General features: G+C 43.9%; 1 protein-coding gene across 12 annotated transcripts in view; it reads left to right on the forward strand.

Annotated features, from left to right (window-relative positions):
* LOC118369120 (homeobox-containing protein 1-like) overlaps positions 1 to 18,017 on the forward strand; it is a 30,877-nt gene that overhangs the window by 7,708 nt on the left and 5,152 nt on the right. For all 12 annotated transcript variants that reach the window (XM_052497020.1, XM_052497024.1, XM_052497021.1 and 9 more), the window contains 3 exons: positions 12,349 to 12,927; positions 14,853 to 14,938; positions 15,185 to 15,295. In XM_052497020.1, coding sequence (XP_052352980.1) covers positions 12,350 to 12,927; positions 14,853 to 14,938; positions 15,185 to 15,295 — 775 coding nt within the window. In that variant the 5' untranslated portion in view covers position 12,349. The remainder of the gene's footprint in view (positions 1 to 12,348; positions 12,928 to 14,852; positions 14,939 to 15,184; positions 15,296 to 18,017) is intronic.

The following is an 18,017-nucleotide window of genomic DNA, read 5'->3' on the forward strand; positions in this document are numbered from 1 at the left end:
TTGGCAAGTTGGTTAGGACATGACACAAGTAATTTTTCCAACAGTTGTTTACAGACAGATTATTTCACTTAATTAACTGTATCACAATTCAGGTGGGTCAGAAGTTTACATGCACTAAGTTGACTGTGCCTTTAAACAGCTCGGAAAAATTACAGAAAATTATGTCATGGCTTTAGAAGCTTCTGATAGGCTAATTGACATCATTTGAGTCAATTGGAGGTGTACCTGTGGATGTATTTCAAGGCCTACCTTCAAACTCAGTGCCTCTTTGCTTGACATCATGTGAAAATCAAAATTAATCAGCCAAGACCTCAGTAAAAAAAAAAATGGTATACCTCCGCATGTCTGGTTCATTGTTGGGAGCAATTTCCAAACGCCTGAAGGTACCACGTTCATCTGTACAAACAATAGTACGCAAGTATAAACACCATGGGACCACGCAGCTGTCATACCGCTCAGGAAGGAGACAAGTTCGGTCTCCGAGAGATGAACGTACTTTGGTGCGAAAAGTGCAAATCAATCACAGAACAGCAAAGGACTTTGTGAAGATGCTGGAGGAAACGGGTACAAAAGTATCTATCCACAGTAAAAACAAGTCCTAGATCGACACAACCTGAAAGGCCGCTCAGCAAGGAACAAGCCACTGATCCAAAACCGCCATAAAAAAGCCAGACTACGGTGTGCAACTGCACATGAGGACGAAGAACGTACTTTTTGGAGAAATGTCCTCTGGACTGATGAAACAAAAATAGAACTGTTTGGCCATAACAACCATTGTTATGTTTGGAGGAAAAAGGGGGAGGCTTGCAAGCCGAAGAACACCATCCCAACCGTGAAGCACGGGGGTGGCAACATCATGTTGTGGGGGTGCTTTGCTGCAGGTGTGACTGGTGCATGTCACAAATAAGATGGCATCATGATGCAGGAAAATTGTGTGTATATATTGAAGCAAGATATCAGGAAGTTAAAGCTTGGTCGCAAATAGGTCTTCCAAATGGACAATGACCCCAAGCATACTTTCAAAGTTGTGGCAAAATGGCTTAAGGACAACAAAGTCAAGTTAGTGGAGTGGCCATCACAAAGCCCTGACCTCAATCCTATAGAAAATTGTGTAGGCAGAACTGTAAAAGGGTGTGTGAGCAAGGAGGCCTACAAACCTGACTCAGTTACCCTAGCTCTGTCAGGAGGAATGGGCCAAAATTCACCCAACTTATTGTGGAAGGCTACCCAAAACGTTTTACCCAAATTAAACAATTTAAAGGCAATGCTACCAAATACTAATTGAATGTATGTAAACTTCTGACCCACTGGGAATGTGATGAAATAAATAAAAGCTGAACAAAATTATCCTCTCTACTCTTATTCTGACATTTCCCATTTCTTAAAATAAAGTGGTTATTCTAACTGACCCAAAACAAGGAATTTTTACTCTGATTAAATGTCAGGAATTGTGAAAAATTGAGTTTAAATGTATTTGGCTGAGGTGTATGTAAACTTCAACTGTACATTTTTCAACAATTTTCCATCCTAAAAATGTGCCTTTCGTTTCCAAAAACCCATATGTTTAAGATATTTTCAACTTTCTCTCTGAGGGAGGATAATGAAAGTTCACAGAAGTAACAAGTATAGGTAGACCTACCAAATAAGCTAGTGTATTTACTGATAAACGTTTGATTATGTATTAAAGTTATTAAAAGTCGTAATTCCGTTACCAAATTGGTAACGGAATTTCCGCAATTGAACTGGCTAAAATGTAAAATCATAGTGTTAACAAACCACCGTTGAGTCACCTGCTACGGTCTTCCTTTCCACTAGCATACTGTTATGTTCAGCTCATAACTATTTTCTTTCATCTTGTAGTCAAAGCAAGACTGAAAACTGTATGGACAACCAGACTTGCGCTGATTCTCCTTCCTCACGCACACCTACTACGTACCCTCTTTTCCATGTACTGTAACACGCATCCTCACCCACTGAGCACCGACCGACACCGGACGTCCATGTTGAAAATTGGTCAGTCCGCCCTGTCTGGACCAAATCTTAGTTTGGACAGTACAGTGGAGAACATTACAGTAAAGAAAAGGAGAGCATATGAGTAGAGTAAAAAATATATAAATATATGCCATTTAGCAGACGCTTTTATCCAAAGCGACTTACAGTCGTCACACACTTACTTACTTAGTCACACACTTGCATGTGTGCATACATTCTACTTATGGGTGGTCCCGGGAATCGAACCCACTACCCTGGCGTTACAAGCGCCATGCTCTACCAACTGTGCTACAGAAGTACACAGTACACATGGTACTGTACAGAACTGTACCATGCTATACTGTGCAGTGATATCGTAACTTGTGAAAGAGAAATCTATGATTGGTTTGGTCCGGACCAACTGGACCAAACTTGGGGGTGGAGCTCATTAGAATAATAGCCAGTGTGTAAAATAATATCCAAGTATCCAAAAGAAGGATAATGCATATTTCTTCTATGTACCTATTCAGGATACATCACCATGAAGAGAATTTAGATTAATATCCATAAATATATATCAGGGACCCATGATGTAATTACATTACATTACTGGATGTAAATCCAATTCACCTACTGTAGTTCAATAACCAAGATATATATCAAACTCAAGGTGTCATGTCATAGCTGACACCCCATTCTTTCTGCAGACCTCTTTGAAACTTAACTCTGAGGAGATATTTAAAGGTGCAATATGCAGAAATCGCTCCGCCATTTCCTGGTTGCTTAATTTCTAATATTCCTCCTAATTTCATTTTGACGACAAAGCAGTGTAGAGAATCACTGTACAATCTAACCCACTGAAATATATTTTCAATAACCAAAAGTATTGTATTTTCAGCTGTTTTTGAAGCTGGTGTGCAAAAGTAAAAGTCACAAAAACAAACCTTAAGAACGTAAGCATAGAAATAGCGCACATAGTACATATCTACCGCTTCTTAGACTTGCTTTCAATGAGAATGACAGTTCTATAAGTCGCGTTGCTAGGTGCATTTGGTCAGGTCGCCCAAAAGTTACACATTGCAGCTTTAACAGAGTTTTTGGAAAACGTGGTCGCATAGACGGGTTGGTTGTTTAGCAACAAAACCTACCTGTACGCAACTAAACTCAGCAAAAAAATAAATGTCCTCTCACTGTCAACTACTTTATTTTCAGCAAACTTAACATCTGTAAATATTTGTATGAACATAAGAATCAACAACTGAGACATAAACCGAACTGAGACATAAACCGAACAAGTTCCACAGAAATGTGACTAACAGAAATGGAATGATGTGTCCCTGAACAAAGGGGTGCCCAAAAGTAACAGTCAGTATCTGGTGTGGACACCAGCTGTATTAAGTACTGCAGTGCAGCTCCTCATGGACTGCACCAGATTTGCCAGTGCTTGCTGTGAGATGCTACCCCAGTCTTCCACCAAGGCACCTGCAAGTTCACAGACATTTCTGGGTGGAATGGCCCTAGCCCTCACCCTCTGATCCAACAGGTCCCAGATGTGCTCAATGGGATTGAGATCCGGGCTCTTTGCTGGTCATGGCAGAACACTGACATTCCTGTCTTGCAGGAAATCACATACAGAACGAGCAGTATGGCTGGTGGCATTGTCATGCTGGAGGGTCATGTCAGGATGAGGTTGCAGGAAGGGTACCACATGAGGGAGGAGGATGTCTTCCCTGTACCACACAGCACTGAGATTGCCTGCAATGACAACAAGCTCAGTCAGATGATGCTGTGACGCCCCAGACCATGATTGATCCTCCACCTCCAAATCGATCCCTCTCCAGAGTACAGGCCTCTGTAACGGTCATTCCTTCGAGCACAAATGCAAATCCGACCATCACCCCTGGTGAGACAAAACCAAGACTCGTCAGTGCAGAGCACTTTTTTTGCCAGTCCTGTCTGGTCCAGTGACTGTAGGTTTGTGCCCATAGGCGACATTGTTACTGGTGATGTCTGGTGTGGACCTGCCTTACATCAGGCCTACAAGCCCTCAGTCCAGTCTCCCTCAGCCTATTACGGACAGTCTGAGCACTGATGGAGGGATTGCGCATTCCTGGTGTAACTCGGGCAGTTGTTGTTGCCATCCTGTACCTGTCCCGCAGGTGTGATGTTCGGATGTACCGATCCTGTGCAGGTGTTGTTACAAGTGGTCTGCAACTGCGAGAACGATCAGCTGTCTGTCTTGTCTCCCTGTAGCGCTGTCATAGGCGTCTCACAGTACGGACATTGCAATTTATTGCCCTGGCCACATCTGCAGTCCTCATGCCTCCTTGCAGCATGCCTGAGGCACGTTCACGCAGATGAGCAGGGACCCTGGGCATCTTTCTTTTGGTGTTTTTCAGTCAGTAGAAATGTCTCTTTTAGTGTCCTAAGTTTTCATAACTGTGACCTTAATTGCCTACCGTCTGTAAGCTGTTAAGACACTAACGACCGTTCCACAGGTTGTTCATTAATTGTTTATGGTTCATTGAACAAACATGGGAAACGGTGTTTAAACCCTTTACAATGAAGATCTATGAAGTTATTTGGATTTTTATGAATCATCTTTGAAAGACAGGGTCCTGAAAAAGGGCAGTTTCTTTTTTTTGCTGAGTTTGTGTCAAAACAGACAGGTTTGGCTTAGATTGTTGACAACATTTAAACTATATTTAGTCTCCAGTGTTTTATTGGAAACGAATACATTTGCACAATTAGCACTTGTCTCTCAAATATGTCAGTACAGTTGTTGGTTAGCTAGCCAATCTGAGCCATATAAGCATTGACATGAAATCAGTCAAAACACAGTCAAAACAAGACATGGTGTCAAGAACAAGATGAAACCAATCACTTAAGATTCCCCAAAAGGCCGTTTCTTGTCACTGTTGCTTTCTGGCCATCCAGAATCACAACAACTCAGACTTCTGTCCCATTGAAGAGTGCGCACCGTTTGTTATAAAGTTGTCATCTATTAAAAAAATATATTTAAACTAGATTTTACTGTAATTCTGTTACTTAACTTTGCGTCTGCACAGGTCTACCAGCAAATGTTTTTTTTTTTTTTCGTAAAATGTTCTGTGTAAATTGTTCAACGTTGTCCTTGTGCATAGAGTCAGTCGTGTAGTGGCGGGTGTGTACACACTTCCTTAAGCCGTATCAATTAACAATGTTGACGGAACAGATCAGAATGTTTAGCTTAAAATGTCGTGCTACTTATTCAGCAATATACACACAGCAGTAGGCCTATGTGCGAACGCTCCAAAAATGCAATTGGCAGGAAAACTCATTCTAAAATGTGCACAGCACATGCGAGCAGTTTCGTGGACAGAGATGTAAATATCTGTTAAAAATGTAGAAAGACGGGCGATCTAATGCTAGTTGTTGTATCATGGGTTGCTATGATTAGGATCGGGCCTTTGGCTGCTAAACAATGAAAAGTTACAAGAAAAACAATAGAACAGGAGAACGCATATGAGGAAGTCTTTCTAAAATAATTGCCCCCATGTTTCTATGGGGGGATTTTGGCGATGGACTACTGTGATCCAGGCAATGTCTCAGAATATGAAGTAAAACATCCAGGTTTCAAACAATTAGAGAACAAAAGAAAGTTTTGACTCTTCTGGTAGATGGAAAGGCTTTCCCAAAAACCTATTTAATGTTAACTAGCTAAAAAGTAGCCAATGCCTACCTGGGGAAACTCCATCTCATGCACTACATTCTTGGGTTTTCCCCAAACCCCAAAAGGGGTCTCCTGATATGGTTTAAGCTAGAGGTCGACCGATTATGATTTTTCAACGCCGATACCGATTTATTGGAGGACCCAAAAAAGCTGATACCGATAAATCGGACAATTTTTATTTATTTATTTGTAATAATGACAATTACAACAATACTGAATGAACACTTATTTTAACTTAATATAATACACCAATAAAATCAATTTAGCCTCAAGTAAATAATGAAACTGTTTAAATAATGCAAAAACAAAGTGTTGGAGAAGAAAGTAAAAGTGCAATATGTGCTATGTAAGAAAGCTAACGTTTCAGTTCCTTGCTGAGAACATGAGAACATATGAAAGCTGGTGGTTCCTTTTTAACATGAGTCTTCAATATTCCCAGGTAAGAAGTTTTAGGTTGTAGTTATTATAGGACTATTTCCCTCTGTACCATTTGTATTTCATTAACCTTTGACTATTAGATGTTCTTATAGGCACTTTAGTATTGCCAGTGTAACAGTATAGCTTCTGTCCCTCTCCTCGCTCGAACCAGCAACACAACGACAACAGCCACCATCGAAGCAGCATTACCCATGCAGAGCAAGGGAAACAACCACTGCAAGGCTCGGAGCGAGTGACGTTTGAAACGCTATTAACGCGCGCTAACTAGCTAGCCATTTCACTTTGGTTACACCAGCCTCATCTCGGAGTTGATAAGCTTGAAGTCATAAACAGCGCAAGGCTTGACGCACAATGAAAAACGCACAAAAGTGCTGTTTGAATGAATGTTTACGTGCTTGCTTCTGCCTACCACCGCTCAGTCAGATACTTGTATGCTCAGTCAGATTATATGCAACACAGGATACGTTAGATAATATCTAGTAACATCAACCATGTGTAGTTAACTAGTGATTATGATAGATTGTTATTTATAAGAAGTTTAATGCTAGCTAGCAACTTACCTTGGCTTACTGCATTCGCGTAACAGGCAGTCTCCTTGTGGAGTGCAACGAGAGAGAGGCAGGTCGTTATTGCGTTGGACTAGTTAACTGTAAGGTTGCAAGGATGGCACCTCCGAGCTGACAAGGTGAAAATCTGTTGTTCTGCCCCTGAACAACGCAGTTAACCCACTGTTCCTAGGCCATCATTGAAAATAAGAATGTGTTCTTAACTAACTTGCCTTGTTAAATAAAGGTGTATATAAAAAATTAATTGGCAAATCTGCGTCCAACAATAATCGGCCATTCCGATTACTCGGTCGACCTCTAGTTTAAGGATTGTTATGGAATTGAAACATTCAATTTTGTTGTTTGTCTATTCAAACCTGAATATTTCTGACTCAGTTGACAGCCTCGTTTATTTGTTTCAATAGTAGTCCTACTATTAGACTACTAGCACAGTACAGCTTGGGTTTCCTGACTGTGAAAGACCAATATGGGATTTATCATTTTAGGTCATTTGGAATTTGTCACTTTCTCATAGAATTCTTCAGACAGGGTACCATCACTGGCCGGGCCATAGAGTTCACCCACTTCTCCAGACACCATTGCACAGAGTTGTATGGTTTGTTAAACTTTGAAATCAATGTTTTTTTTAAATTAATTTTTATTTTGGCACACATTTTAAAGTGAAACGTCAAAGGATTATTCCGTTACCATGGAATTGCTTGCGTGCAAATGTTTCCTCTAGTCCTAATTTGTAGATCATTATACAGGTTACCCATTAGAGTTCCCCGTGTAGGCTCTGTGTTGCGAGACTAGTTTATCAGTCAGTGTTCCCAATACAAAACCAGAAGCACAGACACCCACATTTACCAGTATATCCACCTTTTCATCAGACACCTAGTAATCCAAAAGATCTCTAGGCAAAGGGAGTCAGGGAACGTTTGCTGTGAAGCTGCTCACTGGCTGCTTCCTTCTGCACCTGGGTAAATATATTGCTTCCTGGCTCCTAACCTTTTTCTAGGGGCCCTAAGGATTCAACTACACAGGTTACAAGCTTGGAATGGTTGATTAGGCATGGAAAAATGTGTTATTTTGCTCCTAAGGACAATCATTTCCCTGGCGTTGCAGTCTACAGCACAAATATATAGTACAGTCATTTCACTATTGTAATATGCTAGTAGTTGCGGCCACTTGTTTAACAAGTCACTCAGACCCAAGCGCTCTCGGTGTATGTTTTGAGAGTTTGTTTTGTTTGTCCTGCCGAGTCAAATCTGACACGCCTGGACACTTAAACTTTTAAAAGCCATGAGGCTCTCGTGGCATAGTCGTGTGTGCATAGGTTTCTCTTGCACTCTATCTGTCCATCCATCCATCCATTTTCCCCTGCAGCCTTTCTGCTGAGCAGTGATCTACTGTATAAAGAGCATTGACCAGTGCTAGTTTAGTCAGCAGTATTAAACCTCTGTCCTCCCCAGGGCAAGGGCCAGGCTCAGAGCCTCTGCACCAGAGGAAGACAGGAAGGTCAAGGAGGAGGAGGATTTGTGGAGAAACGTGTTTTACTTAACTAAAGGAGCCGCACTTTGACTCCCCCCCCCCACCCACAGGGTTTATATTACAGACTGACTATAAGACATGGTTTCAGTAGATCTCCAGGAAGAAGGTTGGGCAGCCCTGCTCTAAGTCAAGGTCCCAGGCACCTTATTGTTCCTGCCCCCACCCAGCTGGCACACCTGATTCAACTAGTCAAGCCCTTGATTCACCTAGTTGATTATTAGTCAAATCAGTCATGTTTGCACTTGGCTAGAGCAAAAATGTACTATTTTTCCCTAGACGTTAGTGTTGGGACCTTGCCTAAGCCTACAGTTCATTTGGAAAGTATTCAGACCCCTTCCCTTTTTCCACATTTTGTTACGTTACAGCCTTATTCTAAAATGGATTACATTTATAAAAAATACAAATGATAATCTACACACACTCATAATGACAAAGTGAAAAACAGGTTTTTATAAATATTTGCAATTGTATTATAACATTTAAAACAGATATACCTTATTTTCATAAGTATTCAGACTCTTTGCTATGAAACTTGAAATTGAACTCCAGTGCATCCTGTTTCCATTGATCATCCTTGAGATGTTTCTACAGCTTGATTGGAGTCCACCTGTGGGAAATTCAATTGATTGGACATGATTTGGAAAGGTACACACCTGTCTATATAAGGTCCCACAGTTGACAGTACATGTCAGAGCAAAGGTTGAAGGAATTGTCCGTAGAGCTCCGAGACAGGATTGTGTCGAGGCACAGATCTGGGGAGGGGTACCAAAAAATGTCCGCAGCATTGAAGATCGCCCAAGAACACAGTGGCCTCCATCATTCTTAAATGGAAGAAGTTTGGAACCACCAAGACTCTTCCTAGAGGTGGCTGCCCGGACAAACTGAGCAATCGGGGGAGAAGGGCCTTGGTCAGGGAGGTGACCAAGAACCCGAGGGTCACTCTGACAGAGCTCAAGAGTTCCTCTGTGGAGATGGGAGAACCTTCCAGAAGTACAATCATCACTGCAGCACTCCACCAATCAGGCCTTTTATGGTAGTGGCCAGAAGGAAGCCACTCTTCAGTAAAAAGGAACACGACAGCCCGCGTGGACTCAGACTTTGAGAAACAGTATTCTCTGGTCTGATGAATCCAAGATTGAACTCTTTGGCCTGAATGCCAAGTGTCACGTCTGGAGGAAACCTGGCACCACCCCTACGATGATGGTGGCAGCATCATGCTGTGGGGATGTTTTTCAGGGGCGGGGACTGGGAGACTAGTCAGGATAGAGGGAAAGATGAATGGAGCAAAGTACAGAGATCCTTAATTAAAACCTGCTCCAAAGCACTCATGACCTCAGACTGGGGGATAAGGTTCACCTTCCAACAGGACAACGACCCTAAGCACAGAGCCAAGACGATGCAGGAGTGGCTTCAGGACAGGTCTCAATGTCCTTGAGTGGCCCAGCCAGAGCCCGGACTTCAACCCGATCGAACATCTCTGGAGAGACCTGAAAATATCTGTGCAGCGACGCTCCCATTCCAACCTGACAGAGTTTGAGAGGATCTGCATAGAAGAATGTAGAAACTCTCCAAATACAGGTGTGCCAAGCTTGTAGCATCATACCAAAGAAGACTCTAGGCTGTATCACTGCCAAGGTACTTCAACAAAGTACTGAGTGAAGGGTCTGAATACTTATGGAAATGTCACATAATAAAATATGTCTAATTTGTGTTTTTGCTTTGTCATTATGGGGTATTGCAGCATACCACCCTGCATTCCACTGCTGGCTTGCTTCTGAGAGCTAATCAGGGATGGTCCCTGGATGGGAGACCAGAGGCTGCTGGAAGTGGTGTTGGAAGGTCAGTAGGAGGCACCCTCAGGGCAGTGATTGGGGACATTGCCCTGTGTCGGGTGCTGTCTTTCGAATGGGACGTTAAACAGGTGTCCTAACTCACTGTGGTCACTAAAGATCCCATGGCACTCATCATAAGAGTAGGGGTGTTAACCCCGGTGTCCTGGCTAAATTCCCAAATTGGGCGTCATATCATCATGGCCACCTAATCATCCCCAGTTTACAATTGGCTCATTCATCTCCTCACCCTCTAACTATTCCCCAGGTTGTTGCTGAGAATGTGTTTTCTCAGTCAACTTAGTGGGTAAAATGTAGATTGAGGGGGGACAAAAACAACCGTATTTTTAGAATAAGCCTGTAATGTAACAAAATGTGGAAAAAGGGAAAGGGGTCTGACTACTCTCCGAATGCACTGTAGAGTTTGAGAGGGAGATAAGAGAAGCAGAGAGGGGGAGGTATGCCTCATATTCCAGAGAGCTTTTTTTGTTTTTTTTTATGACGGCAGATTTGGAATCATATTGTGGAATGTGTCCAGCAGCCTTCATGTGACCACATCAGGAAAATGTAGAGGAGAATGTAGTGTGAAATGAAGATCACGAGCTGTTAACGTCTCCTTCCTCTGACTCTGATTTCTCTGATTTAGCCAATGTCTCAAAGTAAGCATCCCGAATGGCACCCTATTTGCTATAAAGTACACTACTTTTGACCAGGGCCTGTAGGGCTTTTTTTATTTTATTTTTTTATTTTTTGTCTGCTCTGTGCATACTGGCTTTTGATACGGTACTGTCTATGTCAAGTAGGCTAGGCGTTGTTGCATTGTTTTAAGGCTCTACATAATAATAACATATAGGCTATATGCCCTCTTGTTGTCAGTTGATGATATCACTAGTGTGCTTTGTGCAATATGCATTCTGACTATGGTACCTCCTTCTCCACCAGCCTTCAGTCACTAGGTCTAGTGTGTGTGTGTGTGTGTGTGTGTGTGTGTGCCCTCTACTCTTTTTGACCCTGTCTGCCTGTTTTTTATTGTTGTTGTACTGTACTGCTCTCTTTGTATGTGTGTGTGTCCTGGCTGTGTGTGTATGTACATAGTACTGTATGTAAGTTTGTCTGAGGGCTGATGTCTGTCTGTGTGATATCCTATACACTGTCCTATGACTCATCCCCGCCCTCTTCAAAGGGAAAATATGGAGGTTGGCCGCTTAGGATGGAACATTTTCTTGGCGTTTTTCCCAAGTCGCACTCTCTGTTAACCCCTCCTCCCTCCCTTTCTCCTCTCAATCTTTCAACTCTCTCTCTCATGCATGTGTTCTCTGTCAGCTCTTTCTCTCTCGCACACACATGAGGTCTGCTCTCTCTCTATTTCCATCTCTCTCACCCTCCCCCCTTTCGCACTATCTATCTAAGTCTATCCATATGTCCCATCCCTTTCCACATCTCTCTCTCTCTCTCTCTCTCTCTCTCTCTCTCTCTCTCTCTCTCTCTCTCTCTCTCTTACCTCTCTCTCTCTCTCTTACCTCTCTCTCTCTCTCTTACTCTCTCTCTCTCTCTCTTACCTCTCTCTTACCTCTCTCTCTCTCTCTTACCTCTCATGTACTTTTCCTCATTCTCCCCGTCTCTCCCTCTACCTCTCTCTCTCTCTCTCTCTCTCTCTTACCTCTCTCTCTTACCACTCATGTACTTTTCCTCGTCTCTCCCTCTACCTCTCTCTCTCGCTCTCACTCTAAAAGCCCTCTAAGAGGTTGATAGAATAATCCATTTCATATCTGGGCTGCAGCTGCTGAGCCAGTCTTCTCTAAGCATGCCGCTGATGAGGAGATAAGGTGTGTGCGGCACAGTGCGGTTCTTCGGGAATTTCCATTTGTGTGTACTTCTCTGTAAGCTGGGTGATGTTTTTGTGTGATTCTGAGTGCATACGTGTCTCAGCGTAATCTTTTGTAAGAGCTGCCATGGTCTCCCTCATAATAATGGGTTAGGTCATAGACATAAGCAGTGTTATGCAATTCTATTTGATCTGTGCCAGTGTCTAAGGGGCTCGAGGTTGTTCTCTGGACAGCCAAAGCTCCTCATCTCTCCATCCGTCCCTATATGTCTCATCTAAACTCTCGTCTCCTTCTCCCTCCTCTCTTCATCCGTCCGTCTGATCTGAACTCTCGCTCTCCCTCCGTTTAAACCCTTCTCCCTCCTAAACTCTCGTCTCTCACGCCATCTCTCTCTCTCTCTCTCTTCATCCATCCCATCTAACCGTTCCCCTCTCTCTCGCTCCATGTCAACTCCTCTCTCTCTTCTCTCTGTCCAGGATGTCTCAGTTCACCGATGAGCCTCGCTTTACCATCGAGCAGATTGACCTGCTCCAACGGCTGAGGAGGACGGGGATGACCAAGCCAGAGATCCTCCACGCCCTGGATACCCTGGACAGACTGGACCGCCAGCACGGACACAAGTTTGGACGCCGCCCCCAGACGCAGCCCCAGCCTGTCGGTCAGGGACCGACGTCCAATAGCAATGCTAATATGACGTCGTCTTCCTCGTCCAATAATGTTGTGGCGTCCTCGTCGACGTCCACGGCCGCCACACAGACTGGTTACCAGGCGAATGGGAGTGGCGGGAGTGGTCTGTCGCCGTCACCTAGCAACAACTATGATATGTCGCCGCCCCCTCCGGCGGTTGTATCTGCCCCTGTTGCTTTGGCAGCGGTGGCTCAGAACGGGGTTGGTGGCGGCGGAGAGATTGTTGCCATGACGAACGGAAAGCTGTCTCCACCACGGTTTCCTATCAGTGTTAGTGCGGTTAGTGGTGGCGTGACGGGGAGAGGCTACGGTTTTGAGGCCAGCGAGGAGGAACTAGACGTGGACGACAAAGTGGAGCAGCTCATGAGGTGAGGAGGAGTAACCAGAGTCTTATGCCTCGTTCACGTGCTAGTTGGAAATAGGAAACTCTGACATTTCCAACTTGGAAACTAATTGAACTCGAGTTTCTCACTTGAAAGTACCAGAATCAACCAATAGGAAGCTCTACGCAAATAACTTGTGTTAATGTGAACTTGGAGGTCCCGAGTGTCGTATAGCACATGAACACAGCATTATCTGAATAGATTTAGATGGTAGTCAATAGGCACAAAATGGGAACCAAACTAATTACCTTTTGTACTACCTGAACATGTCATTTTTGAATGGGTTTGTTCTGAGCTTGACCCCCCAGGCCTGAGTCAAGTGACATCTTTCTATAAACACAGACACCATAATCAGACACACCGTGACGAAGCAGTCTGATGCTTTTCACATTAAGAAATTGGACTAGAGTGGGATTTACTTAAAAATAACTTTAATAAATACAGACTTGAAACAGGCAGAGTTAAAATGGCTAAAGACAAAGGGAGAGGTGTCAAAGATGCAAACACTCCTCACATCCTCCTCGCTTACACTGAAAACCAGGTGCCTCTCCTGCACCTTTGACCACCTGCACACAATTAGCAGGCCAAATTGGTGGGAGGCCAGTCAGTTATCAGTTCACCAACGCTTGTCCAAAAACACATGAACACACAATAGGTTATTAAATGGACAGTTTGGGTTGAAGTGGTTGGAAAGATATCAACTATGAATAATGGAATATATGCAGGTAACGTTATTATCTGGTTTGCTACATAAAATATGGGCTCTCTATATATATATATTATACACACACACACACGTGTCCTGTCAACCCTGCAGCTGCTCTTTTGTAGTATGTGCCCAGTGATAAAGGCAGTATTGATTAGATGGAGTGATGAAAATGAAATGAAATGGAGGGAGAGAAAAGTAGCAGTGGATTTCTGGCAGCTCAGTGCTGCCTGATTCTCCCTCACGTTCTCCATGAAGGGGAATCAATATAAATGTAAATGAGAAGGCAGTGTATCGACATAAAGACTGTGTGTGTGTGTCTCCAGTGTTCAGCAGGCGCTCCATCACATCTATCAGAACTGCTCTCTCTCCTTCTCTGTTTCGCTATCTCCCTCCGTCTCGCTCTCTCTCTCTCTCTCTCTCCTTCTCTGTTTCGCTATCTCCCTCCGTCTCGCTCTCTCTCTCTCTCTCTCTCCTTCTCTGTTTCGCTATATCCCTCCGTCTCTCTCTCTCTCTCTCTCTCTCTCTCTCTGTCACATTCACTCTTTCCGTCTGACAATCACACATGCAGCAGCACTTGGTCACACACAGACACACAGACACATTTTCTCTGCCATCACCCATATTCTCCTTGCTTTTCCTCAACCCCTCATATTGGGCTCCCGAGTGGCGCAGCGGTCTAAGGCACTGCATCTCAGTGCAAGAGGCGTCACTACAGTCCCTGGTTCAAATACAGGCTGTATCACATCCGGTTGTGATTGGGTGTCCCATAGGGCGGCGCGCAATTGGCCCAGCGTCGTCCCGGTTTGGCCGGGGTAGGCCGTCATTGTAAATAAGAATTTGTTCTTAACTGACTTGCCTAGTTAAATAAAAAATAAAATAAATATTTCCCTTTTGATTGGCTCTTCGCTTCCTCTCCAACGCCATTGTACTTGCTGATCATATCTCCCTCTATCCATGGCTTATCTTCTTACGCTCTTCCTCTCCGTTTCTCTCGCTTGTTCCACAGACATCTCTCACTTCTTCACTCGTCCTCTCTCTTTTCCTTGAACCGTCCCCTCGTTCGATCTTCCTAGCACAAGGGAACAATGCTCTTTGTTTTCTCTCTTTCCTCCCTCACACTCACCACCTCTCTCTCTCTCGCTCCTCCCTCCCTCCCTCCCTCTCTCACACTCACCACCTCTCCCCCTCTCTCTCCCTCCAGAAGGGACAGTGCCATAATCAAGGAGGAGATCAAGGTGTTCCTGGGGAACAGGCGCATCTCTCAGGCCGTGGTGGCTCAGGTCACAGGTCAGTATGCCCCCTTGTGGCTAACGGAGCACACTACACATGGCACTTGACTGTGGGAGTGGAACTGTGGTCACTAGTGTTTGTGTGGATGTAATGAGAAACCGCAAGTACTTCATCCACTGTATATATGCAGTGGCAACTTAATGAATCCCTCTGGGCCATCCTCTCTCTCGCTCTCTTTGTCGGTCTCTCTCTCTCTCTTACTTCCTCCCTCCATTTTCTCTCCCTTGCCCCCCCTCTCTCCAGGTATCAGTCAGAGTCGTATCTCCCACTGGCTGCTCCAGCAGGGCTCGGACCTCAGTGAACAGAAGAAGAGGGCCTTCTACCGCTGGTACCAGTTGGAGAAGACCACCCCCGGTAATGCCCACCACCACCACCCCCATGCCCAGCCCCCCACCCGGTCCCACCATGCCCCCCACCTCCACCTCCTCCACCCTCTGGCAGACCCCCTTCTGTGCCCCTCCGACCCCCCCACCCTCAGCCTCCTCCCATCTGTCCAGTCCCTCTTCAGTTGTTCCACTCGTTCCATCCACTATTAGAGGACTCTCTAAGACCCTGTCCAAACTAGAGGGGTTATATGATGAGAGCTGATGGGTGAATCTATGAACTATTTGTTGATATTCTCGGGCTAGAAAATAGTGATGGCCCTTCCAAATCCACCCTCTGTTTCCCTGAACTGTTGTTTTGGCCCAACGCAATCCACTTTTTTCTAGGGGGCACTCATGCCAAATCTGAGTGTGTTTATTTGTAGTCACTCCATGTGACTACACTACCCAAATGCCGTCTTGTGCCCCCTCAGTTTCAATGGGCATACAGTGCTTTGCAAAGGTATTCAGACCCCTTGGATTTCTTTGCATATTATTGTGTTACAAAGTGGGAGTAACATTTTGATTTCATTGTAAAAAAAAATTGTCAACAATAATAAAAATGAGAACTACAATATAGTCGTTGCATAAGTATTCAGGCCCTTTGTTTGGACAAGCCTAAATGAATGACTTAAATGACAGAAGAATACAAATATACAGAATACAAATATTTCGAAGTGCAACAAGAGGCACTAAAGTAATACTGCCAAAGAAAAACATGGAAATGGGAAACACTTTTTGGCCTAAATGCACAACCTTATGTTTGGGGCAAATCCAACACCACATCACTGAAGCAACTCTCTCCTTATTTTCAAGCATGGTGGTTGGTGGCGGCATCATGGTGTGGGCGTGTTTCACATCGGCAAATACTGAAGTTTTTCAGGGTAAAAAAAAAAGAACTGGGATGGAGCTTAGTACAGGCAAACTCCTCGAGGAAAACCTGCTTCAGTCTCAGAGGGATTCACATTTTCAGCAGGACAATAACCAATAACACAGAGTCAAATCTACACGGGAGTTGCTTACCAAGAAGACGGGGGAGTGTTCCTGAGTGGCCAAGTTACAGTTTTGACCTAAATCTGCGGAAAGACTTGAAAAATGCTTTCTAGCCATGATCCCCAATGTCTTGACAGAGCTCGAAGAGTTATGAAAACAATAATGGGATAAAATAGCCAAATCCAGGTGTGTAAAGCTCTTTGAGAATTACCCAAAAGGCCCATGGCAATAATCGCTGTGAAAGCGGTTACTAACATGTATTGACTCCGGGTGCTGAATACTTATGCAACGACTATATGAGTTATTTAATTTCCATCCATCTTTAACATGCCATTGACATTAGAGTATTTTGTGGTTGTTGACCAAAAATTGCAACTGAAATCCCACTTTAACACAAACATGTGAAGAATTCCTAAGGGTATGAATGTGCTTTTTCAAGGCACTGTAGCTACTCTGCAGACACACCCCATGCAGTATTGAAGCCCCCCACAAAATGTTCCATTAACAATACTTGTCCCGTCCAATTCTCTGAGCTGTTACGTCCCATTTCAACCCCCCTGCAACCTGTTTCTGCCCCTACAACCCCATTGTCTGTCTATGACTCCTTCCTGTGTCCAGATGTGTCACTTCCCATTTTCTGTGTCCCTCCCTACCCTCTGGGCACAGCAGCCAATAAGCTATCACAGCCGCAAATATTCAAATACTCATTATTGGCTGGTGTATAATGAGTAGTAGTAGTACTTGTATCGCTACGACGTCGCTAAGACAATTGAGTAGAAATGTAAAGTGCTTTAAGCACGGTATAAACCTCATTTAATATGTTTAATATGTTATGATGATGACTATAGCTAGGCCTTAAAGAGTACTGGTGTGTGACTGTATAACCATGGTGACAAAACTGATTTTTTTTAAAAAATAAAAAGCAAACTTGTGAAATCACACCGGCCTCACCTCTCTGTCTGTGTGGAGGGGAGGGTGTAGTGATGAGCCCTGGTGGACTGTGTATGTCACAGCACCTATAGACGACTGCTGTATTAGCGGCATACGGCAGGGCTACTCTCCTCCGGGCCTCCAGCTCTGCAGTACTGCCGGTAAAGTGTTCTTTATTTTAGGGTCTCAGTCGGGGGCTCAACTTACTGTTGAGAGTTAGAATAATAGAACACACAAGGTGCCATTTCAAAAAGTGGTTGCACATCAGCAGTTACTCAATTAGCCCATGTCAGCTAAATGTTTTTTAGATTGGCAAATTAGCCTAGCGCTCAGGTAACCATAAGCATTGTCGAATTACCGACCGGGATGGGGCCCAGTGATCATCTGTTTATTATATTAAAAACCACAAAAATGTGCCTCCACCATATGGCAAAATGTGTAGAATTGCAGGAAATGTGCTGTAAAAGCAATTTTTATACTTTTTTTTGTGGCCCCCATCAAAGTTGCCCATCCCTGATCTAGACAGCAGATTTCAACATTTTATTTTAGTTGCAATCAAAAGGATGTATAGGTAGGTGTGAGTCAAATAGAATGGAGTCAGAAAAAGACGTAGGTTCTAGTCCCAGGAAGCACAAGTAGCATCTAGGATGTTAGTCTTTTAAAACATCCATTGACTGTTTCAAGGTGTTCCTGAGTTTCAACATCTTCATATGGACACAGTCCCAATCCATCTCTACATTTTATCATCAGAATGCTGTATGTGTGTTACAGCTACAGGCCGTATATAAGGG

The sequence above is a fragment of the Oncorhynchus keta genome, chromosome 35 (assembly GCF_023373465.1).
Source record: "Oncorhynchus keta strain PuntledgeMale-10-30-2019 chromosome 35, Oket_V2, whole genome shotgun sequence".
Lineage (NCBI taxonomy): Eukaryota > Metazoa > Chordata > Actinopteri > Salmoniformes > Salmonidae > Oncorhynchus > Oncorhynchus keta.